This window comes from Petromyzon marinus, chromosome 75 (assembly GCF_048934315.1).
Source record: "Petromyzon marinus isolate PM22_M1 ecotype Great Lakes invasive population chromosome 75, UKy_Petmar_22M1.pri1.0, whole genome shotgun sequence".
NCBI classification, from domain to species: Eukaryota; Metazoa; Chordata; class Hyperoartia; order Petromyzontiformes; family Petromyzontidae; genus Petromyzon; species Petromyzon marinus.
In genome coordinates this window covers 6,075,870-6,103,166 of record NC_133741.1, presented here as the reverse complement: position 1 = coordinate 6,103,166, position 27,297 = coordinate 6,075,870, and the positions used below count along the sequence as shown (strand labels likewise).

At 50.6% G+C, this 27,297-nt stretch overlaps 1 protein-coding gene across 1 annotated transcript; it reads right to left on the bottom strand.

Annotated features, from left to right (window-relative positions):
• Positions 1 to 10,561: 10,561 nt before the first annotated feature.
• LOC116958312 (protein N-lysine methyltransferase METTL21A-like) lies at positions 10,562 to 21,081 on the bottom strand. The gene is made up of 5 exons (XM_076056458.1): positions 19,864 to 21,081; positions 15,840 to 15,966; positions 13,631 to 13,748; positions 12,252 to 12,775; positions 10,562 to 10,657 (listed from the first exon to the last, which is right to left on the bottom strand). Exons 2-5 carry the CDS (start codon positions 15,945 to 15,947, stop codon positions 10,562 to 10,564), a joined length of 846 nt encoding a protein of 281 aa, XP_075912573.1. The 5' UTR covers positions 15,948 to 15,966; positions 19,864 to 21,081.
• Positions 21,082 to 27,297: the final 6,216 nt, after the last annotated feature.

Genomic DNA, 27,297 nt, shown 5'->3' with positions numbered 1-27,297 from the left:
GATGAAGGAGGAGAGAGTTGTGGATGAAGGAGAGAGTTGTGTAGGAAGGAGGGAGCTGTGGATGAAAGAGCAGAGAGCTGTGGATGAAGGAGGGAGCTGTGGATGAAGGAGCAGAGAGCTGTGGATGAAGTGTAATGGCCGGGAATTGAGCGGGGGCTAGGTGAAAGGGACGATGCTGGGTAGACATTGGGACACAGTTCTGGTGGGGGGTGGGGGGGGGGGAGTGCAGGCCGGATGTGTGGCATGGAGGGGAGGGAGATGGTGATGGAGCGGGCAAAGCAGCAAGGGAACCGGGGAGTGGACGAGTGATTGTTAAAAATGAACACCGAGAGAGAGGGGGAGAGGTGGCTGTATTTTTGTTATTTTCGATCAAAGTAATTCTGTTGTTTATGTTGTTGTTAACGACGACGATGCAGACGCGCGGGAGCGAAAAGGGGAATCCGTTGGCCGTGTTTGGTTGTTTTATTGAGAGAGGTTGGACGGACCGTCTGTGATCTGTGATCGGAATAAACGTTCACGTTATATTCCCGACGAGCAACGCGTTTTATTATGGAAGGAAGGATGCACGGGAGGAGGAGAGAGCTGTGGATAAAGGAGGTAGCTGTAGATGAAGGAGGAGAGAGCTGTGGATGAAGGAAGTAGGAACAGGAGGAGGAGAGAGCTGTGGATGAAAGAGGTAGCTGTAGATGAAGGAGGGGAGAGCTGTAGATGAAGGAGGAGAGAGCTGTGGATGAAGGAGGGAGCTTTGGATGAAGGACGAGAGAGCTGTGGATGAAGGAGGTAGCTGTAGATGAAGGAGGAGAGAGCTGTGGATGAAGGAAGTAGGAACAGGAGGAGGAGAGAGCTGTGGATGAAGGAGGAGAGAGCTGTGGATGAAGGAAGGAGAGAGCTGTCGATGAAGGAGGGAGCTGTGGATGAAGGAGGGAGCTGTGGATGAAGGAGGAGAGAGCTGTGGATGAAGGAGGAGAGAGCTGTGGATGAAGGAGAGAGCTGTCGATGAAGGAAGGAGCTGTGGATGAAGGAGAGAGCTGTTGATGAAGGAGGAGAGAGCTGTGGATGAAGGAGGGAGCTGTGGATAAAGGAGGAGAGAGCTGTGGATGAAGGAGGAGAGAGCTGTGGATGAAGGAGGAGAGAGCTGTAGACGAAGGAGGAGGGAGCTGTGGATGAGGGAGGAGAGAGCTGTGGATGAACGATTTGGAAGCTGTGGATGAAGGAGGGAGCTGTGGATGAAGGAAGAGAGAGAGCTGTGGATTAAGAAGGAGAGAGCTGTGGATGAAGGAGAGAGCTGTCGATGAAGGAAGGAGCTGTGGATGAAGGAGAGAGCTGTCGATGAAGGAAGGAGCTGTGGATGAAGGAGAGAGCTGTCGATGAAGGAGAGAAAAGAGCTGTGGATGAAGGAGGAGGGAGCTGTGGATGAATGAAGGAGGGACGGGAGGAGGAGAGAGCTGTGGATGAAGGAGGAGAGTGCTGTGGATGAAGGAAGGAGAGAGCTGTCGATGAAGGAGGGAGCTGTGGATGAAGGAGGAGAGAGCTGTGGATGAAGGAGGAGAGAGCTGTGAATGAAGGAAGTAGGAACAGGAGGAGGAGGAAGCTGTGGATGAAGGAGGAGAGAGCTGTGGATGAAGGAGGGAGCTGTGGATGAAGGAAGAGAGAGCTGTGGATGAAGGGAGGAGCTGTGGATGAAGGAAGAGAGAGCTGTGGATGAAGGAGGAGAGAGCTGTGGATGAAGGAGGAGAGAGCTGTGGATGAAGGAGGAGAGAGCTGTGGATGAAGGAGGAGGAGAGAGCTGTGGATGAAGGAAGTAGGAACAGGAGGAGGAGAGAGCTGTGGATGAAGGAGGAAGCTGTGGATGAAGGAGGAGAGAGCGGTGGATGAAGGAAGGAGGGACGGGAGGAGGAGAGAGCTGTGGATGAAGGAGGAGAGAGCTGTGGATGAAGGAGGAGAGAGCGGTGGATGAAGGAAGTAGGAACAGGAGGAGGAGAGAGCGGTGGATGAAGGCGGAGGAAGCCGTGCGTGTGGAGAGCTGACTCCTGTTCTATATTATTGCGTGTCTCTCTCTCTCTCTCTCTCTTTCCGTGGCCGCGCGGAATTTTTCTCCGGCTCGCTCCCCGGTTGTCCCCCTCCGCGTTGTGCTCCCAAACACACAGCCGGTAGACGCTGCACTCGTATCGAGTTCCTCCTTCACCCCGAGGCGTGACGTGTGACGTGACGTGTGACGTGACGTGTGACGTGACGTGTGACGTGACGTGTGACGTGACGTGTGACGTGACGTGTGACGTGACGTGTGACGTGTGACGTGTGTGACGTGACGTGCCTGCGGGCGTGCACGTCACACACGGCCAACTCCCGGCCTCCTCTCTGCAGGGCCGTGCCCGGGGCCCGGGGGGGGCCCCGGGCACGGCCCTGTACCCCGTCGGCACCGACGCCGTCGACCGAGACGGCTAACCGATCTTCCAGGCGGCGCAATGACGGGGCGGCGAAGGCGGCGAAGGCGGCGAAGGCGGCGAAGGCGGTGAAGGTGGTGAAGGCGGTGAAGGAGGCGGTGAAGGTGGTGAAGGTGGTGAAGGCGGTGAAGGCGGTGAAGGCGGTGAAGGCGGCGAAGGCGGCGAAGGCGGTGAAGGCGGTGAAAGCGGTGGCGGTGAAGGCGGTGAAGGCGGTGAAGGCGGTGAAGGCGGTGAAGGCGGTGAAGGCGGTGCCGGTGAAGGCGGTGAAGGAGGTGAAGGCGGCGAAGGCGGCGAAGGCGGTGAAGGCGGCGAAGGCGGCGAAGGCGGTGAAGGTGGTGAAGGCGGTGAAGGCGGTGAAGGCAGCGGCGGTGAAGGCGGTGAAGGCGGTGAAGGCGGTAAAGGTGGAGGTGCCGGTGAAGGCGGCGAAGGCGGCGAAGGCGGCGAAGGCGGTGAAGGCGGTGAAGGCGGTGAAGGCGGCGAAGGCGGTGAAGGCGGTGAAGGCAGCGGTGGTGAAGGCGGTGAAGGCGGTGAAGGCGGTGAAGGCGGTGAAGGCGGCGAAGGCGGTGAAGGCGGTGAAGGCGGTGAAGGTGGTGGCGGTGAAGGTGGTGAAGGCGGTGAAGGTGGTGAAGGTGGTGAAGGAGGTGAAGGCGGTGAAGGCGGCGAAGGCGGTGAAGGCGGTGCCGGTGAATGTGGTGAAGGTGGTGAAGGCGGTGAAGGTGGTGAAGGCGGTGAAGGCGGTGAAGGCAGCGGCGGTGAAGGCGGTGAAGGTGGTGAAGGCGGTGAAGGCGGTGAAGGCGGCGGCGGCGACGGCGGTGAAGGAGGCGGCGAAGGCGGTGAAGGCGGTGAAGGCGGTGAAGGCGGTGAAGGCGGTGAAGGCGGTGAAGGCGGTGAAGGCAGTGAAGGTGGTGAAGGCGGCGAAGGCGGCGAAGGCGGTGAAGGAGGCGGCGAAGGCGGTGAAGGCGGTGAAGGCGGTGAAGGCGGTGAAGGCGGCGGCGGTGACGGCGGTGGTGAAGGCGGCGGCGGCGGTGAAGGCGGTGCAGGTGGTGAAGGCGGCGAAGGCGGTGCCGGTGAAGGTGGTGAAGGTGGTGAAGGCGGTGAAGGCGGTGAAGGCGGCGGCGGTGACGGCGGCGCCGGTGAAGGTGGTGAAGGCGGTGAAGGAGGCGGTGGCAGTGAAGGTGGTGAAGGCGGTGAAGGCGGTGAAGGCAGCGGCGGTGAAGGCGGTGAAGGTGGTGAAGGCGGTGAAGGCGGTGAAGGCAGCGGCGGTGAAGGTGGTGAAGGTGGTGAAGGCGGCGAAGGCGGTGAAGGAGGCGGTGAAGGCGGTGAAGGCGGTGAAGGCGGTGAAGGTGGTGAAGGCGGCGAAGGCGGTGAAGGAGGCGGCGAAGGCGGTGAAGGCGGTGAAGGCGGTGAAGGCGGTGAAGGCGGTGAAGGCGGCGGCGGTGACGGCAGCGGTGAAGGCGGCAAAGGTGGTGAAGGCGGCGGCGGCGGTGAAGGCGGCGGAGGCGGTGCAGGCGGTGAAGACAGCCACGCACACGCGCCGTGCGTGCGCTGAACGGCACGTGCCCCGGGTGTCCAACCCCGGCCGTGCTCCCTGCTTGGCCAGCGGTGGGCGCTCGTTCACCGCACGAGTCCCACGCTTGGCAGGTTTTGTTGACGTGACGGAAAACCTTCCTGGTTGGCCGTGTGCCGGGAGGCGGCGGCGGCGGTGGCGGGATTGACAACGCAGCGTTGACATATAGTCTTGGTTCTTTGGGTAAAGTCACCGGCGCGTAGATAGGGAAACAATGAAATGATAAAAATATAAAACAATAAAATTATTATTCTTGGTTCTTTGGGTAAAGTCACCGGCGCGTAGATAGGGAAACAATGAAATGATAAAAATATAAAACAATAAAATTATTATTCTTGGTTCTTTGGGTAAAGTCACCGGCGCGTAGATAGGGAAACAATGAAATGATAAAAATATAAAACAATAGAATTATTATTCTTGGTTCTTTGGGTAAAGTCACCGGCGCGTAGATAGGGAAACAATGAAATGATAAAAATATAAAACAATAAAATTATTATTCTTGGTTCTTCTGGTAAAGTCACCGGCGCGTAGATAGGGAAACAATGAAATGATAAAAATATAAAACAATAAAATTATTATTCTTGGTTCTTTGGGTAAAGTCACCGGCGCGTAGATAGGGAAACAATGAAATGATAAAAATATAAAACAATAGAATTATTATTCTTGGTTCTTTGGGTAAAGTCACCGGCGCGTAGATAGGGAAACAATGAAATGATAAAAATATAAAACAATAAAATTATTATTCTTGGTTCTTTGGGTAAAGTCACCGGCGCGTAGATAGGGAAACAATGAAATGATAAAAATATAAAACAATAAAATTATTATTCTTGGTTCTTTGGGTAAAGTCACCGGCGCGTAGATAGGGAAACAATGAAATGATAAAAATATAAAACAATAAAATTATTATTCTTGGTTCTTTGGGTAAAGTCACCGGCGCGTAGATAGGGAAACAATGAAATGATAAAAATATAAAACAATAAAATTATTATTCTTGGTTCTTTGGGTAAAGTCACCGGCGCGTAGATAGGGAAACAATGAAATGATAAAAATATAAAACAATAAAATTATTATTCTTGGTTCTTTGGGTAAAGTCACCGGCGTGTAGATAGGGAAACAATGAAATGATAAAAATATAAAACAATAAAATTATTATTCTTGGTTCTTCTGGTAAAGTCACCGGCGCGTAGATAAGGAAACAATGAAATGATAAAAATATAAAACAATAAAATTATTATTCTTGGTTCTTTGGGTAAAGTCACCGGCGCGTAGATAGGGAAACAATGAAATGATAAAAATATAAAACAATAAAATTATTATTCTTGGTTCTTTGGGTAAAGTCACCGCCACGTAGATAGGGAAACAATAAAACAATAAAATTATTGTAAAACAATAAAATTATTAGTCTTGGTTCTTTGGGTAAAGTCACCGCCACGTAGAAGGGAAACAATAAAATAATAAAAATATAAAAAATAAAATTATTATTCTTGGTTCTTTCAGTAAAATCACCACCACGTAGAAGGGAAACAATAAAATAATAAAAATATGTAACACTAAAATTGTTATTCTTGGTTCTTTCGGTAAAGTCACCGCCACGTAGAAGGGAAACAATGAAATGATAAAAATATAAAACAATAAAATTATTGTAAAACAATATAATTATTATTCTTGGTTCTTTCGGTAAAGTCACTGCCACGTAGATAGGGAAACAATAAAATAATAAAAATATAAAGCAATAAAATTATTATTCTTGGTTCTTTGGGTAAAGTCACCACGTAGAAGGGAAACAATAAAATAATAAAAATATAAAACAATAAAATTGTTGTAAAACAATAAAATTATTATTCTTGGTTCTTTCGGTAAAGTCACCGCCACGTAGAAGGGAAACAATAAAATAATAAAAATATAAAGCAATAAAATTATTGTAAAACAATAAAATTATTATTCTTGGTTCTTTCGGTAAAGTCACCACATAGAAGGGAAACAATAAAATAATACAAATATAAAACAATAAAATTATTGTAAAACAATGAAATTATTATTCTTGGTTCTTTCGGTAAAGTCACCACCGCGTAGAGGTGAAACAATAAAATAATAAAAATATAAAACAATAAAATTATTGTAAAAAAAGTATTCGATCCCGTGCTGATTTTGTACGTTTGCCCACTGACGAAGAAATGATCAGTCTATAATTTTAACGGTAGATTTATTTGAACAGTGTGAGACAGAATAACAAACAACAAAATCCAGAAAAACGCACCTCAAAAATGTTATAAATTGATTTGCATTTTAATGAGGGAAATAAGTATTTGACCCCCTCTCAATCAGAAAGATTTCTGGCTCCCAGGCGTCTTTTATACAGGTAACGAGCTGAGATTAGGAGCACACTCTTAAAGAAGTTGCTCCTAATCTCAGCTTGTTACCTACAAAAAAGACACCTGTCCACAGAAGCAATCAATCAATCAATCATACTCCAAACTCTCCACCATGGCCAAGACCAAAGAGCTCTCCAAGGATGTCAGGGACATGATTGTAGACCTACACAATGCTGGAATGGGCTACAAGACCATTGCCAAGCAGCTTGGTGAGAAGGTGACAACAGTTGGTGCGATTATTCGCAAATGGAAGAAACACAAAATAACTGTCAATCTCCCTCGGCCTGGGGCTCCATGCAAGATCTCACCTCGTGGAGTTGCAATGATCATGAGAACGGTGAGGAATCAGCCCAGAACTACACGGGAGGATCTTGTCAATGATCTCAAAGCAACTGGGACCATAGTCACCAAGAAAACAATTGGTAACACACTTCGCCGTAAAGGACTGAAATCCTGCAGCGCCCGCAAGGTCCCCCTGCTAAAGAAAGCACACATACATGCCCGTCTGAAGTTTGCCAATGAACATCTGAATGATTCAGAGGACAACTGGGTGAAAGTGTTGTGGTCAGATGAGACCAAAATGGAGCTCTTTGGCATCAACTCAATTCGCCGTGTTTGGAGGAGGAGGAATGCTGCCTATGACCCCAAGAACACCATCCCCACCGTCAAACATGGAGGTGGAAACATTATGCTTTGGGGGTATTTTTCTGCTAAGGGGACAGGACAACTTCACCGCATCAAAGGGACGATGGACGGGGCCATGTACCGTTAAATCTTGGGTGAGAACCTCCTTCCCTCAGCCAGGGCATTGAAAATGGGTCGTGAATGGGTATTCCAGCATGACAATGACCCAAAACACACGGCCACGGCAACAAAGGAGTGGCTCAAGAAGAAGCACATTAAGGTCCTGGAGTGGCCTAGCGAGTCTCCAGACCTTAATCCCGTAGAAAATCTGTGGAGGGAGCTGAAGGTTCGTGTTGCCAAACGTCAGCCTCGAAACCTTAATGACTTGGAGAAGATCTGCAAAGAGGAGTGGGACAAAATCCCTCCTGAGATGTGTGCAAACCTGGTGGCCAACTACAAGAAACGTCTGACCTCTGTGATTGCCAACAAGGGTTTTGCCACCAAGTACTAAGTCATGTTTTGCAGAGGGGATCCAATACTTATTTCCTTCATAATAAAGCAAATCAATTTATAAAATTTCTGACACGCGTTTCTTCTGGATTTTGTTGTTTGTTATTCCGTCTCTCCCTGTTCAAATAAACCTAACCATTAAAATTATAGACTGATCATTTCTTTGTCAGTGGGCAAACGTACAAAATCAGCAGGGGATCGAATACTTTTTTTTTCCCTCACTGTAACCCCCAAAGAAACCTCAAATGTGAAACGCGTAGTAGTAGTAGTTGTAGTGGTTGTAGTACGTGCATCACCCCGACAATACAGAGCATTCGAGATTGGACTGGTAAGTACGGTGCAAAGTGCAGACGGTCCGGTGGGTGGGTGGGTGGGGGATGAGTTTGCCTACAAGGGACGAGGTGGAGCGGCTGACAGCATGGTGCAGATGCAATGACCTGCTCCTGAACACCGCAAAGACCAAGGAGGAGCTCGTAATCGACTTACAGGAGAAAGAAAGCGGAGACTTCTTCTTTGGTTCTTTCGGTAAAGTCACCACGTAGAATGAGAATGAAAGTAATAAATTGATAAAATAAAATAACACAACAATAATATTCTCACGACGTTTCGGCCACAACACAAGCGGCCTTCATCAGGTGAAGGGAGCGAGACTGTCTGGTAGTCCAGCGCTGTCCTACCAGACAGTCTCGCTCCCTTCACCTGATGAAGGCCGCTTGTGTAGGACAGCGCTGGACTACCAGACAGTCTCGCTCCCTTCACCTGATGAAGGCATGCTTGTGTTGTGGCCGAAACGTCGTGAGAATATTATTGTTGTGTTATTTTATTTTATCAATTTATTATTTTATTCTCATTCTACGTGGTGGTGACTTTACCGAAAGAACCAAAGAAGATGAATCATTGCAGTCACGAAAGCTTCAAATCGAAATTTAAAGCGGAGACTCTTCGCTGCTGACCATCAACGGGGGACTGTGCGGAGAGGCTGGAGGGCCCGACCCGGAGCGTCAAGGCCCACCAGAGGCTCCACTCCTCCTGAGAATACTCGGGAAGGAATGACATCAAGCAGAAACCGCCGGTGTCCTTCCACCGAGCTTCCATCGGGAGCATTCTTTACATGCTGCATCTGCGTTGTGGTGCACCGGCTGCACAGTGGCTCAGAGGAAAGCGCTGCAGAGGATCATCAACACGGCCCCCCCCCCAAAAAAAAGAATCGCCGGGCGCTCTCTCCCCACCATACTGGCAGAACTACGCAATTCCCGTCGCATCGAAAAAGCGCAGAACATTATGCAGGACTCTTCTCATCCGTGGACACTCTCTGCTTGAGCCGTTGCCATCAGGCAGACGATTCAGATCAGTCAAAACAAGGACAAACAGATTCAAACGCAGCTTTTATCCTACAGCAATTACCACACTCAATACTGCTAATTAATTACTAAGTAATACTGTGCACAATTGGACTGTAAAATAAGGATGTGCAATGATACAAATGTACTTTTATGTGGGTATGTGGGTATACTTGGGTAGTTTTTATATATAAAGAATTTTGATTTATCTTTTACTTTATTTTTATTTCTTGTTTTAATTAAATTGATGAATGATGCACTGACTGATGAGCACTTTAAATTTCGTTGTACCGGTGACAATGACAACAGAGGATCTATCTCCCTATCTATATGTATTTCCCGTCTGCTGTAACACCTAGCGGGGCTTTCGCGACCAAAATCATCCATAATGGGGGTTGGCTTGGGTTCTATCGCGTACATTATAAAAACTTTGCGTCGTCAATACCCGCCACGCCATTGGACACAGAGCCTGTTAGTAAAGCGAGGTTAGTCTCGTAATCTGAATGTCAGCCTGATGATGCCGGCTTTTGTTATAATTCCCGGCGAAAAGTGACGGCCTCACTAACTTTAGTAATAGGCTTTTTGCCCTTTTAGCTGGCACAAAAAACTGACACCTTTATACAAGGGGATCGTGTTTGCAATAACCACAACGCAAGCGGTCAAAAATGCAAACAAAAAGAGACAACTCTGATAATAATAACAATAATAATACTGGCACCGCCCTTGAAATTTGATTGGTCCACACCAGAGAGACGGCTTTTCTTAGAGCCCCTTTAGTCTCTCCACTGGTGTTGGGCCAGATGTGTTAGGGTGGTGGTTGTGGTGGTGGTGGATTTCAACGTCACACATTTCCTGATGATGCTTGGTTGTCCATGCACCGGCGAAACGTCACGGATAGTCGAATTGTAACCGCGCGTGAGTGGGGCTTAGTCCCCCCACCACACACCGGCGGTGCTGTACCGGTCACAGATTGGCCACGTTTTTTTGTTCAACGTGACAAGCCTTCTTGCTAATTCGCTGTGTGGCGGCGGGCTTAACAACTTCACCTGATGAAGGCCGCTTGCGTTGTGGCCGAAACGTCTCGTGATTTTTCGCTGTTTTATTTTTTTTACCTACGTGGTGACTTTACCGAATAGAACCAACGAGTGTATGGATCCTTGCACTGACGAAATGCTTTAAATCTTAGAACAATAGAAAGGGCCCCATCTGTCAGCCTCCAGGGAGGATGCGTGCGTGAACCCCCCAGGGTTTAAGAACCACTGCTCTAGCAATAGGTTTTTACCCTTTTAACTGGCACAAAGACTGACAACCTTTATACAAGGGACATCGTGTTTGCAATAACCACAACGCAAGCGGTCAAAAATGTAAACAAAAAGAGACAACTCTGATAATAATAACAATAATATTGGCACCGTCCTTGAAATTGATTGGTCCAAACCCTTTTGGCATCTTCTGGTCCAGCACCAGTGGAGAGACTAAAGGGCTCTAAGAAAAGCCGTCTCTCTGGTGTGGACCAATCAAATTCAAGGACGGTGCCAATAATATTATTATTATCAGAGTTGCTTCTTTTTGTTTACATTTTTGACCGCTTGTGTTGTGGTTATTGCAAACACGATCCCCTTGTATAAAGGTTGTCAGTTTTTTTAGTGCCAGATAAAAAGGGTAAAAACCTACTGCTACATCTTGCTACTAGCGAGGGAGGTCTCATAATGTAACCACCGCTCCCTCGGGGGAGACCAGCAGCCGTGGAGCTTCGTCAAATGCCACCTCTCCTTTGTCCCTCGTTCCACTAAACCCCGGCTTTTGTCGGTCGGGGGTTTTGTCGGCACAGGCGGTCGACAAAACCGTTCCCCCCCCCGCCCCTCCTCCTCCTCCTCCTCCTCCTCCTCCTCCTCCAGCCCCTGCACAAGAGCGGGGGGTCTCTTAAAAACCGCGCTCGCAACGGGCCGCCCAATGCGATCGAAACGATGTGGAAGGAGGTCGCCCGGAATGAAGATGTAGGCCCTGGCCGGCTGGCTGTCTGCCTGATGCCGCTGGTTGTCGTTGTTGTCGTTGTTGTAATGTCACAGTGCCTCGAATTGTAAATGCTGTGGTTGAGGGGTGGGGGGTGGGTGGAGTGGGGTGAGGGTTATACTATCCAACGCACAACCAGTTGAGTGCTGAACAAGTTGACGAATTGGCCACACTTTTCATCATTCTTTTACCCACGTGACGTGACCTTACCGACTGTGCTGAGTCGTCGGCCGGCGGGCGGGCGGGCGGGCGGGCGGGTTTAAAGACCAAACAACGTTCATGCTCACGGGGGCCTCACGCGAAAACTGACCCCCCCTGTCGTGGACTGAGTCTAGGGGCATCGTAAGGGGAAGAGCCAGTAGCATTTGGATGGGTTAGGGATCTGAATGTGAACATCGCGGTCATCCCCGTCATTGTCATCGCCGTCGTCATCATCATCGCCGTCGTCATCATCATCGCCGTCATCATCATCATCATCATCGCCACCGTATTTCCCATCACCCTCGTCACCGCCACCTTCGCCAACGCCGTCACGACCGCGGGTGGCTGCGCGGGTCTCCGCCGCCGCCTCGTCCCGATCCCCCGGGAGCACCTCCGCCTCTGCCTCCACCACCGCCTCTGCCGCCACCACCGCCTCTGCCTCCACCACCGCCTCTGCCGCCACCACCGCCTCCGCCGCCACCACCACCGCCTCTGCCTCCACCACCGCCTCCTCCGCCACCACCACCGCCTCCGCCTCCACCGCCTCTGCCGCCACCACCGCCTCTGCTTCCACCGCCTCCACCGCCTCCACCGCCTCCGCTGCCACCACCACCACGGACTCTCCCCGCCCACCTGCCCGCCCCACGGCCACCGCCGCCTCGTCGCCCCGCGTCTCCGCGTCGCCGATGCGCCCGGGGCCCTCACCCACCCCGCGGACTCCTCCGCCCCAGCCTCCGCCGGGCGTTTGGCCTCGGCCCTCCTGCCTCCTCCTCCTCCTCGTCGTCCTCGTCCTCGTCCTCCTCCTCGTTCGCTCTTCCGCGTTGGTTCCTGCTTCCGCATCGTCGTCGTCTTCATCGTCGTCGTCGTCGCCGCCGCATCCACCACCACCACCACGACGACCTCCTCCTCCACCTCCTCCTCCTCCAGAATCCACCTCCTCCACCTCCTCTTCCTGCTCCACCTCCTCCTTCTCAACCTCCGGCTCCTCCACCTCCTCCACCTCCTCCTCAACCTCCACCTCCTCCTGCTCCACCTCCTCCACCTGCGGCTCCTCCTCCTCCACCTGCTCCACCTCCTCCACTTCCTCCTCAACCTCCGGCTCCTCCTCCTCCACCTGCTCCTCCTCCTCCTCTTCCTCCACCTCCTTCTCTTCCACCTCCTCCACCCCCTCCTCTTCCACCTCCTCCACCTCCTCCTCCTCCACCTTCTCCTCCTCCTCCTCCACCTCCTCCTCCACCTCCTCCTCCACCTCCCCGCCCTGGCGAGCCCTCAGCTCGAGGATGACCGTCTCGTCCTCGGGCCACTCGGCGAGGGTGCGGACGCGGAACGTCCGGCGGAGGCGGCGCACGAACTCCCCGCAGAAGCCGAAGCGCAGCTTGAGCGCGAAGAACGCCGTGGCTCCTCCGGCTCCACCACCGGCTCCACTGGCTCTGGCTCCACCGGCTCCACCGGCTCCATCACCTCCGCGGGCCCCCTCCAGGAAGTGTCGCAGCGTGAGGGCGAGTGGCCCCAGCGAGGCCTCCCTGTAGACGAGGTCGCTGGCCACGACGTAGTCGTAGGCGGTGCCGTCGAAGGCCGAGAGGCCGAGGCCCCAGGTGAGCTCGCGCACCCGGGGGCGTCCGTCGCCGCTCCGCGTGTTGTTGGCGATGTTCGTCGAGAGGGAGCCCAGCACCTCCTTGAGGTCCGTCGCCGTGACGTCGGCGCCTTCGGTGGTGGTGGGAGGGGGGGGGGGGGGGTGGTGTAGTGGGAGGAGTGAGGGAGGTGAGGGAGGTGAGCGCTGATCATTGTAATCGAGATTCTAACGGTATTGGGAGTCTGCGCCTCTCTCTCTCTCTCTCTCTCTCGCTGTACTTACGTTGAACTTATTTCGCCGCGCCATCGATCGGCTGACTGTTAAGTATTAGTTCGAAACCGAAAGAGTAGCAGTTCACGAATAAACTCAATGTTTTGATTTAAAGCTTTCGTGACTGCAGTAATTCATATTCTTAGTTTTAATAAATAAATGCTCCGTTTAAAAATAAATTTATGCAAACCAACACACACCTGAAGATGACCGTTTGAGTTATGGTCGAAACGTCGTGAGAATTTTTTTATTGTTTTATATATATTTTATTATTTTGTTGTTTCCCTTCAACGTGGTGACTTTACCGAAAAAAATAAGATTATAAACTCAATGTTCTTAACGTAAGCGTAATGTACACCTCATATTAGTGGCTCTTTGGCGTGGAGATCCGCGGGAAATGGTTATATCTTCTTACGCGATTTTTTTTTATCGTCATCATCCCCTCGCCGTCCTGCCGGTCACGGGCGCAGACAATTGAGAGTCTAAGTGTATTCTTAGTTTTTTCGGTAAAGTCACGTTTCAACGTGACTTTACCGAAAAAACTAAGAATACACGTTTCAACGTGACTTTACCGAAAAAACTAAGAATATGAATTACTGCAGTCACGAAAGCTTTAAATCAAAATTTAAGTCTAAGTGTAGTTTAGTTTTAGCTGGAGTGGGAGTGGAGTGGGAGGGTGAGCGGCAGGGTGAGTGCCGGCCCACTCGTAGCGGTACCCAGGAGGCTGCACACGATGGACACGAGCCCCGTGCCCGCCCCCAGCTCCAGCACGGAGCGCCCCGCCATTGGGTAGCGCTGCTGATTGGCCTCCAGGAAGCGCGCCAGACGGACGCCCTGCGGTGGACCAATCACGCACAGGCACAGGCACGCACACACCACGACCCCACCCGCCGGGGACACGGCCATCGGAGATCAGACGCCAGCCCCACCAACTGCCGCAGACACAACCGCACAACAAAGCCGCATTTGTATGGTATCACCCCTTCGAGACGGAACGATGCTCCCAGACCCACACGCACGCCCGGCCATAGCCGTCAAGAGATCAGACATCAGCCCCCACCATAGGCAAACGTCAGTTGCCTGTTCTACCGATGGGTCTACAGGACGCACCGCATCCCTCAATCAGCGGCGAACAGCAGATTCAGCCACACCACAGACCTGCAACAGTTGTACGTCCTCTACCGCCTTTTGGACTATGACACGCTCCTGACCCATGCAAACGTCTTGCCAGACACACCTGGAGATCAGACACCAAGCCCCCACCCCCCCTCCCCCCCCCCCCCCAACCATCGGAGAAAGCCACACCAAAAATCTACAACAGCACTCATACAGTTTAACACATAGGCTTTCGCGACTAATATTATTCATAATAAAGGTTTTTGGGTTAGATCGCGTTTATTTATAAATGTGTCGTAACCCTCCACCACCCGACACGGCCAATCAGCAAAAAAAAGTGTCACGTTGACAAAAGACAAATAATTCACTACTTCAGCCCACCGGTGTGTTGAAGAGTGAATCCACAACATTTACAGTTTGAGTACGACGTTTCGCTGGTAAATACATCCAGCATCATCGGGCAATTCGCCAGAATGGTAAAGCCCTCGCTCGCTCCCGGTTTTTATAGCACTCATATGTTCACACACGCGGCCCGGCCACAGCCATCATAAATCAGACACCAGCCCCGCCTTAGATGAACAGCAGTTGTGTTTAACACGTAGGCTTTCGCGAATCGATATTATTCACAATAAAGGTTTTTGAGTTAGATCGCGTAAGTGTCAATGTGTCGAAAACCTTCCCCCAGTACTCGACACGGCCAATCAGTAAGGGATTTGCCACGTAAACGAAACGCCAAATAGTTCACCACTGCAGCCCACCGATGTGTTGAAGGGTGAATCCACGACATTTACAATCTGAGTACGACGTTTCGCTGGTAATTACATCCAGCATCGATCGGGCGATTTGCCCGAATAGCAGTTGTGTGTTCTCCCGATGGGTCTGCAGAACGCACCAGGTCTCCTCTCACACTCAACCGCAACCTGCAGAGGTAGCAACAGCACAAACCTACAAATAGTTGGCTTGCCCTACCCCCTACCTTCTAGTCTAAACGATGATAAAGACCAACGCACACAACGACCCCCAGCCACAGCCATCGGAACCCGGCTACCGATGGGCCTACAAAAGGCACCAGATATCCTCTCTCACACACACACCCAACCGCGACCATCAGAAACAGCCACACCAAAGATCCACAGCAGTTACACATCCGACCCACACGCACACGCCCGGTCACAGACATCGGTGATCAGACGCCAGCCCCACCAACCATCGGAGACAACCACGCCACAGACCTACAGCGGATATACGCCATCTGCCGCCCGATGGACCAAACAAATGCTCCAGACTCACGCAACACCACGACCCCCCACCCCGGCCACAACCATCAGAGACAGCCACACCATCGACAAACGGCGGTTATGTGTGTGTGCTGCCGATGGGTCTACAGAACGCACCACGTCTCCTACTCAACCGAGCACAGCCATCAGAGTCAGCCGCACCACGGATCTGCGGTTAGACGTCCTCCACCCCTCTTGCAGTCTATGCGATGCTCCCAAACCCACGCACACCACGCCCACGACCACACCCATCAGGCCCGGCCACGCCATGGACGAACCGGCGGCTGCGTGCTCTACCGATGGGACTGCACAACGCGGCGCAAACCTCCTCTCAACCAATCAGAGGCGGCCACGCCAAACGCCCGCATCGGCTACGCGCATATGCATCGAGCCCCGTGGTTTATGCGATGCCTCCGGGAACCCACGCGCGCAACCACCCTCTACCAGCGACAAGCACATCACAGACGGAGGGCGGTTGTGTGTGCTGTCCGATGGCTTCGCGGGGCATGGCACGTGCCGCGGGTCGACTCACGCTCTCCCAGACGACGGCGGCGATGCCCAGGTCGTCCATGCACTCGGTGATGGTCACCCTGCCGCCCTGGAAGTTGAAGATCTCTCGGGGCATGACCGAGTAGGCCATCGGGAAGCCGGCGGAACCGCTGCCGCGGTGGGGGGGGAGGAGGGGGAGGAGGAGGAGGAGGAGGTGGAGGAGGAGGAGGACACCCAGACTCATAGACGCACAAACATACACAGAGACCCACAGACACCCAGACTCATAGGCGCACAAACATACACAGAGACCAACAGACACCCAGACTCATAGACACACAAACATACACAGAGACCCACAGACACCCAGACTCATAGACACACATACACAGAGACCCACAGACACACAGACTCATAGACACACAAACATACACAGAGACCCACAGACACCCAGACTCATAGACACACAAACACACACAGAGACCCACAGACGCCCAGACTCATAGACACACAAACACACACACAGAGACCCACAGACACCCAGACTCATAGACACACAAACACACACAGAGACCCACAGACACCCAGACGCATAGACGCACACACATACACAAAGACCCACAGACACACAGACTCACAGACACACAAACATACACAGAGACCCACAGACACCCAGACTCATAGACACACACACATACACAGAGACCCACAGACACCCAGACTCATAGACACACAAACATACACAGAGACCCACAGACACCCAGACTCATAGACACACAAACACACACAGAGACCCACAGACATCCAGACTCATAGACACACATACACAGAGACCCACAGACACCCAGACTCATAGACAAACATAGACCCATAGAGACCCACAGACACACAGACTCATAGACACACAAACACACACAGAGACCCACAGACACCCAGACTCATAGACACACAAACATACACAGAGACCCACAGACACCCAGACTCATAGACACACAAACACACACAGAGACCCACAGACACCCAGACTCATAGACGCACAAATATACACAGAGACCCACAGACACCCAGACTCATAGACACGCAAACATACACAGAGACCCACAGACACCCAGACTCATAGACACACAAACACACACAGAGACCCACAGACACACAGACTCATAGACGCACACACATACACAGAGACCCACAGACACCCAGACTCATAGACACACATACACAGAGACCCACAGACACCCAGACTCATAGACAAACATAGACCCATAGAGACCCACAGACACACAAACTCATAGACACACACACATACACAGAGACCCACAGACACCCAGACTCATAGACACACAAACATACACAGAGACCCACAGACACCCAGACTCATAGACACACAAACATACACAGAGACCCACAGACACCCAGACTCATAGACACACAAACATACACAGAGACCCACAGACACCCAGACTCATAGACGCACAAACATACACAGAGACCCACAGACACCCAGACTCATAGACGCACAAACATACACAGAGACCCATAGACACCCAGACTCATAGACGCACAAACATACACAGAGACCCACAGACGCCCAGACTCATAGACACACAAACACACACAGAGACCCACAGACACCCAGACTCATAGACACGCAAACATACATAGAGACCCACAGATACCCAGACTCATAGACACACAAACATACACAGAGACCCACAGACACCCAGACTCAAAGACACACAAACATACACAGAGACCCAGAGACACCCAGACTCATAGACACACAAACGTACACAGAGACCCACAGACACCCAGACTCATAGACACACAAACATACACAGAGACCCACAGACACCCAGACTCATAGACACACACACATACACAGAGACCCACAGACACCCAGACTCATAGACACACAAACATACACAGAGACCCACAGACACACAGACTCACAGACACGCAAACACACACAGAGACCCACAGACACCCAGACTCATAGACACACAAACACACACAGAGATCCACAGACACCCAGATTCACAGACACACAAACATACACAGAGACCCACAGACACCCAGACTCATAGACACACAAACATACACAGAGACCCACAGACACCCAGACTCATAGACACACAAACATACACAGAGACCCACAGACACCCAGACTCATAGACACACAAACATACACAGAGACCCACAGACACCCAGACTCATAGACGCACAAACATACACAGAGACCCACAGACACCCAGACTCATAGACGCACAAACATACACAGAGACCCATAGACACCCAGACTCATAGACGCACAAACATACACAGAGACCCACAGACGCCCAGACTCATAGACACACAAACACACACAGAGACCCACAGACACCCAGACTCATAGACACGCAAACATACATAGAGACCCACAGATACCCAGACTCATAGACACACAAACATACACAGAGACCCACAGACACCCAGACTCAAAGACACACAAACATACACAGAGACCCAGAGACACCCAGACTCATAGACACACAAACGTACACAGAGACCCACAGACACCCAGACTCATAGACACACAAACATACACAGAGACCCACAGACACCCAGACTCATAGACACACACACATACACAGAGACCCACAGACACCCAGACTCATAGACACACAAACATACACAGAGACCCACAGACACACAGACTCACAGACACGCAAACACACACAGAGACCCACAGACACCCAGACTCATAGACACACAAACACACACAGAGATCCACAGACACCCAGATTCACAGACACACAAACATACACAGAGACCCACAGACACCCAGACTCATAGACACACAAACATACACAGAGACCCACAGACACCCAGACTCATAGACACACAAACATACACAGAGACCCACAGACACCCAGACTCATAGACACACAAACATACACAGAGACCCACAGACACCCAGACTCATAGACGCACAAACATACACAGAGACCCACAGACACCCAGACTCATAGACGCACAAACATACACAGAGACCCATAGACACCCAGACTCATAGACGCACAAACATACACAGAGACCCACAGACGCCCAGACTCATAGACACACAAACACACACAGAGACCCACAGACACCCAGACTCATAGACACGCAAACATACATAGAGACCCACAAACACCCAGACTCATAGACACACAAACACACACAGAGACCCACAGACACCCAGACTCATAGACAAACATACACAGAGACCCACAGACACCCAGACTCACAGACACACAAACATACATAGAGACCCACAGACACCCAGACTCATAGACAAACATACATACACAGAGACCCACAGACACCCAGACTCAAAGACACACATAGACCCACAGAGACCCACAGACACCCAGATTAACAGACACACAATCATACACAGAGACCCACAGACACCCACTTATAGAGTCTATGGGTCTCTGTGTGGTGAGTCTATGGGTCTCTATGTGGTGAGTCTGTGGGTCTCTGTGTGGCGAGTCTATGGGTCTCTGTGTGGTGAGTCTATGGGTCTCTGTGTGGTGAGTCTATGGGTCTCTGTGTGAGTCTATGGGTCTCTGTGTGATGAGTCTATTGGTCTCTATGTAGTGAGTCTGTGGGTCTCTGTGTGGTGGGTCTGTGGGTCTCTGTGTGGTGAGTCTATGGGTCTCTGTGTGGTGAGTTTATGGGCTGATCGTTGTTGAGTCTATGGGTCTCTGTGTGGTGAGTCTATGGGTCTCTATGTAGTGAGTCTGTGGGTCTCTGTGTGGTGAGTCTGTGGGTCTCTATGTAGTGAGTCATTGGGTCTATGTTCGATGAGTCTATGGGTCTCTGGGTGGTGAGTCTGTGGGCTCTGTGTAGTGAGTCTATGGGTCTCTATGTAGTGAGTCTATGGGTCTCTGTTCGATGAGTCTATGGCTCTCTGTGTGGTGAGTCTAAGGGTGTCTGTGTCAGTCGAATTCTGAACACAGTTCCTGCTGTTGATGATGATGCTGCTGATGATGATGCTAATGATGATGCTGATGCTATTAGTGTTAACGTCATAGTATACATACTGGAACTCCTGTTGCTGCTGATGATGATGCTGCTGCTGATGATGATGCTGCTGATACTGTTGCTGCTCCTGTTGATGATTATGATGCTGATGATGATGCTGCTGATGATGATGCTGCTGCTGCTCCTGTTGATGGTGATGATGATGATATTGATGCTGCTGATGATGCTGCTGCTGTTGATGATGATGCTGATGATGCTGATGCTGCTGCTGCTGATGGTGATGATGATGCTATTGATGCTGATGATGATGCTGATGATGATGATGCTGCTGCTGCTCCTGTTGATGCTGATGATGATGCTATTGATGCTGATGATGATGATGCTGATGATGCTGATGCTGCTGATGATGCTGCTGCTGTTGCTGTTGATGATGATGCTGATGCTGCTCCTGTTGATGCTGATGATGATGCTGATGCTGCTGCTGCTGCTCCTGTTGATGCTGATGATGATGCTATTGATGCTGATGATGATGATGCTGATGATGCTGTTGTTGGTTCAATAGACGCGACCCCAGGCACCCAGTTCACTCACGGTTGTGAGGGCAGGAGTCTCTGGAGGAGCGAATATCATGTAAATCCTATTTATAAATAAGCAACCCACACACAAACATACACACACACTCACACACACTCACGTATAAACACACTCACACACACTCACATATACACACACACTAACACACTCACATATAAACACACACTCACACATACACACTCACACACACTCACATATAAACACACTCACACACACTCACATATACACACACACTAACACACTCACATATAAACACACACTCACACATACACACTCACACACACTCACATATAAACACACACACTCACGTATAAACACACTCACACACACTCACATATACACACACACTCACACACACACTCACGTATAAACACACTCACACACACTCACATATACACACACACTAACACACTCACATATAAACAGACACTCACACATACACCCTCACACACACTCACATATAAACACACACACTCACGTATACACACACACACTCACATATATAAACACACTCAGACATACACACTCACACACACTCACATGTAAACACACTCACACACACTCACACACTCACATATACACACACACTAACACACTCACGCACTCACATATAAACACATACTCGCACATACACACTCACACACACTCACATATAAACACACACACTCACGTATACACACACTCATATATATAAACACACTCACACATACACACTCACACACACTCGCATATAAACACACTCACACACACTCACATATACACACACACTCACGCACTCACATATAAACACACACTCACACAAACACCCTCACACACACTCACATATAAACACACACACTCACGTATACACACACACACTCACACACTCACATATACACACACACTCACACACACACTCACGTATAAACACACTCACACACACTCACATATACACACACACTAACACACTCACATATAAAACACACTCACACATACACCCTCACACACACTCACATATAAACACACACACTCACGTATAAACACACTCACACACACTCACACACTCACATATATAAACACACTCACACACACTCACGTATAAACACACTCACACACACTCACATATACACACACACTAACACACTCACATATAACAACAACAACAACAACCGCCATTCGCCACTAAGTGGCGGTGACGTCACCACGACGCTTGTGCCAGGCTATGTGCACCCTGAGGCCACGTGAAGTGTCGAACGCCCGCTGGCAGGAGGTCACGGGGCAGACCCAGGTGCCACGGGTCGACTGACTGAGATGACTGGCTGATGCACCACCTGTGCCCCCTACTGTGCCAACCTGCTGTGCTTTAGCCACCCGGCGCTCCGCTCGCTGTTGTGAGCGTCGCTCCTCCGCCCTCCGTTGTTGTTGGAGGGCGACTGCCTCCAACTGCCCAGTAGCATCCTTCACGAGCCTCCTCCACAGAGGCCGATCTTGACACCGCTGGTACCAGTCATCGGCAAGTCCACTCAGCTCCACGTCCTCCTGTACCACATCACTCCATCTCTTCTCTAGCCCGTGCCGCGCCCGCTTAGCCCCCTCAATCCGGCCAAACAAAAGCTGTTTCGGCATGCGGTGGCTGGGCATGCGGGCTACATGACCCAGCCATCGCAGCCTTGCCTGCCGGAGGAGCTCACCGATGGGACCCTGCCCAGATCTTTCAAGGATTTGTGAGCTCCTCACACAATCCAGTCTGGTTAAACCCAGGATGGATCGTAGGCAGGTCAGCCTAAATGTTTCTAACCGGCGAAGATGTTCCATTAGGGGGGTCCACGTTTCGCAAGCGTAGAGAAGGGAGGGAATGACCGTGGCCGAGAAGACCTGAAGCTTAGTGCGGAGCGACAGACCAGGTAGCTTCCACACAGCGTTACGCAACCGATGAAAAGATATTGCCGCTCGACTGATTCGGAGTGAGACCTCTGCTGTTAAACTGGAGCCAGTCATAAGCACACTGCCCAGGTATGGGAAACTCTCCACTCTCTCCACAACTGCCCCATCACCGATTGGGAGTTGTGGGGGTGGAGTGTCCGATGGTACAAAATACCCAGGCAGGTGCTTAGTTTTGGTGGGGCTGATGGTAAGGCCCCACCTCTTAGTGGCACGCTCCAGTCTCAGCAGCAGCGTCTCCAACTCCTCCTCTGACTGAGCAGCTATTACCAAGTCATCAGCATACATAACGTGGTTGAGCAATAGGGAGCCATCCCTTGACCGCACCCGGGCATCGATTAGCCTCCCATTATATCTGTACCATATGGAGATTCCCCCGGTACAGCTATTGAAGGCTTCACGAACTACGTGGTCAAAATAGATGTTAAATAATGTGGGAGCCAGAGGACATCCCTGTCGCACCCCAAGGTGTACAGGGAATGGCTCTGACTCCCGGCCACGTAGTTTTACCCGGGCCCGCTCACCATCATGAAGGTCCTTAATGATCGTGAGCAGAGGGTCAGGTACTCCAAAAGCACGAAGAACGACCCAGAGCCCAGGCCTACTGATGGTATCATAGGCCTTGACCAGGTCAATAAAGCAGAGATGTAGGTCTTGTTGGAATTCCCTACACCTCTGCTGTAGCAGACGGACAGAAAATATGGCATCTGTGCAGGACCGCCCTTTCCTGAAACCGCATTTGGGCTCCGCAAGCCTCTCCTCAGCGTGCCTGGCAAGGCGATGCTGAATAATCCTTGCCAGGACCTTTCCCGGCACACTGAGGAGTGAGATGCCCCTGTAGTTGTTACAGTCTGTGCGGTCCCCCTTCTTAAAAAGGGGGACCACCAGGGCATCCTTCCAATCCTGCGGAACCCGTCCAGTGGTCCAGACTGTTGTTATGATGTCATATAGGGCAGTCTGTGCACAAACGCCACCCTCCCTCAGCATTTCGCTTGGGAGATCATCTCTGCCCGCTGCCTTTCCTGGTCTCAGACTCCGGATCGCCTTCAATACTTCCTCAGCAGATGGCACCTCAGCCAGCCACTCACAGGGGGTGACTTCATCCAATATTTGAGGCACCGCAGCCTCAGCAGGGTCATCCTCACTTTGTGCCACGATGTTTTCCTGGCTGTGGGATTTTCCCTCCCCCAGGACCTCACAGAAATGCTCAGCAAATCTGCGAACCTGTTCCTGGGGGTCGGAAATTGGATCACCGTTTTTTCCCCTAATGATGGTAATAGGTGTGGCGCTGCAGGTTACTTTTTTGATGGAGTTAAATAGCGATTTGTGATCACGGGCCACTGAGGCAGACTCCATCTCCTCAGCAACCCGCGACCACCACCCATCCTTGCAGCGCCTCACGGCTCTCCGAACCTCCGAGCGAAGGCTGCGGTAAGCCTCCTCATTCTCTGACGTGGGATTCTGTAGCCGATGACAGTGGGCCTGTCGCTTTTTCTCAACCATCCTGAACAACTCCTCTGTCATCCAGGGTGTCTGGGGAGGTCTGGACCGCGTACCCAAAGCAGCCATTGCAGCTGCATGAGTCACAGTCCTAAACCTCGCCCATTTACCCTCGACATCAGGAGGAGTCGGGGACGATGCCAATCCCAGCCGCAAGCGATGATGAAATTCTCGCTTGCAACTTTCATCAGATAACTGAGACCAGGCCACTTTAGGTTGGAATGGGGTCCTGGGTGTACACCCACCACCGGAGTGGAAGAATGGCAGGCGCATCTTACAGATGACTAGTCGATGGTCAGAGGGCAGATCAGCTCCACGGTAGGTCCTGGTGTCAAGGACATGGGCTCGCATTCGCTGGTCCGTCACTATGTAGTCCAGCAGATGTTCTTGCTTGGACCCGGCATGCATCCATGATGTTGTGTGGATGCGCCGATGCCGGAACAGCGTGTTGGTAATTACAAGCCCATGGGCTGCACAAAAATCTAGCAGCCTCCTACCATTGTTATTGAGCTGATCTGGCCCATGCCCTCCAATCACTCCAGACCAGGTGCCAGTATCATGACCAACTCGGGCATTGAAGTCACCCAACATGATGACTCTATCCCGAGGGGCCACTTTAGCCAGCACCTGTGACAGGAGGTCATAGAAGGCATCTGACTCATCGGCTTTGCCTGCATCCCTCCACGGATGTTCATCTTCGGTGGGGGCATAAGTAACCACGACCACCATTCCTCGCCTCCGGTTGATGGGAAGGCGAGCCCAAAGTAGCCTGGGGCTTACAGCTTCCCACATCTCACCGCCACGCTCCCACGCCCCCTTCATTCTTTTGTTCAAAAGAAGACCCACACCCTGTTGTTTGGCAGTCTGCTGCCCCGAGTAGAGGACTGTCCACCCCTCATGGTGGCAGGAGCCAGAGCCGGTCCACCGGACCTCCTGAATGCCGCATAGATCCAGGCGGTACCGGTCCAGCTCCCGACAGAGGAGTGGCAGCCTCTCCTCTGCAGTGAGCGTTCGAACATTCCACGTGGCCACCCGTAGTGGCTTTTCGTTGTTTCTGGAGTAGCCCCGAGGGTAGGTATTCAATCTCCTGGCTCCGCCAATTGGGGTTTGGCCAGGAGACGTCATAGACGCCTGGCCCCCCGGGGCCTCCGGCACAAGCTTAGTTGTTACATATTTCACTTTAATTCGTGGTTTTGTGGTAATTAATTGAAGGTGGAGGGGTTACCAGCCCCTCGCACCCGTCCAGAGCCCCCGTTTAGCCCCTGTGGTGGTCACAGACGCCATGAGGGGAGGAGCCAATCAAAATTGGAACTCCCCCCACAGCGCTTTCCACGACAGAGTTGCCCGTCCGGCACCGCGAGGAGGTAGGGGGTTGTTTTGCCGGACTCAGACACACAGACACACTCATACATACACACACACACACACTCATACATACACACACACACTCATACATACACACACACTCATACATACACACACACACTCATACATACACACACACACTCATACATACACACACACACACACTCATACATACACACACACACTCATACATACACACACACACACACTCATACATACACACACACACACTCATACACACACACACTCATACATACACACACACACTCATACATACACACACTCATACATACACACACACACACTCATACATACATACACACACACTCATACATACACACACACACTCATACATACACACATACACTCATACATGCACACACACTCATACATACACACACACTCATACATACACACACACACTCATGCATACACACACACACTCATACATACACACACACTCATACACACACTCACACTCATACATACACACACACTCATACATACACACACACTCATACATACACACACACTCATACATACACACACACACTCATACATACACACACACTCATACACACCCACTCATACATACACACACTCATACATACACACACACACACTCATACATACACACACACACACTCATACATACACACACACACTCATACACACACACCCTCATACATACACACACACTCATACATACACACACACTCATACATACACACACACACTCATACACACACTCACACTCATACATACAAACACACTCATACATACACACACAGACTCATACATAGACACACACACTCATACATACACACACACACACTCATACATACACACACACTCATACATACACACACACACACTCATACATACACACTCACACTCATACATACACACACACACTCATACATACACACACACTCATACATACACACTCATACATACACACACACTCATACATACACACACACACTCATACATACACACACACACACTCATACATACACACACACACTCATACATACACACACACACACTCATACACACACACACTCATACATACACACACATTCATACATACACACACACACACTCATACACACACACACACTCATACATACACACACACATACTCATACATACACACACACACACTCATACATACACACACACACACTTATACATACACACACACACACTCATACATACACACACACTCATACATACACACACACTCATACACACACACACACTCATACATACACACACTCATACATACACACACACACTCATACACACACACACTAATACACACATACACACACTCATACACACACACACTCATACATACACACACACACACTCATACATACACACACACACACTCATACACACACACACACTCATACATACACACACACTCATACATACACACACACACACTCATACATACACACACACTCATACATACACACACACACACACTCATACATACACACACTCATACATACACACACACCCTCATACATACACACACACACACTCATACATACACACACTCATACATACACACACTCATACATACACACACACCCTCATACATACACACTCACACTCATACATACACACACACACTCATACATACACACACACTCATACATACACACACATACATACACACACACACACTCATACACACACACACTCATACATATACACACACACACTCATACACACACATACATACACACACACACACTCATACACACACACACTCATACATATACACACACACTCATACATACACACACACACTCATACATACACACACACTCATACATACACACACATACATACACACACACACACTCATACACACACACACTCATACATATACACACACACTCATACATATACACACACACTCATACATACACACACACACACACTCATACATACACACACACTCATACATACACACACACACTCATACATACACACACACACACTCATACATACACACACACTCATACATACACACACACACTCATACATACACACACACACACTCATACATACACACACACTCATACATACACACA

What these genes read in the sequence shown, in the direction of transcription:
- LOC116958312 (XM_076056458.1), bottom strand. Translation starts at nt 15,947, where the DNA reads ATGGCCTACTCGGTCATGCCCCGAGAGATCTTCAACTTCCAGGGCGGC. An exon ending in CCGCCGTCGTCTGGGAGAGC is followed by an intron (nt 13,749 to 15,839) that starts GTGAGTCGACCC and finishes GGTCCACCGCAG; the next exon opens with GGCGTCCGTCTGGCGCGCTT. An exon ending in AGGAGGAGGAGGTGGAGGAG is followed by an intron (nt 10,658 to 12,251) that starts GTGGAAGAGGAG and finishes GACCGACAAAAG; the next exon opens with CCGGGGTTTAGTGGAACGAG.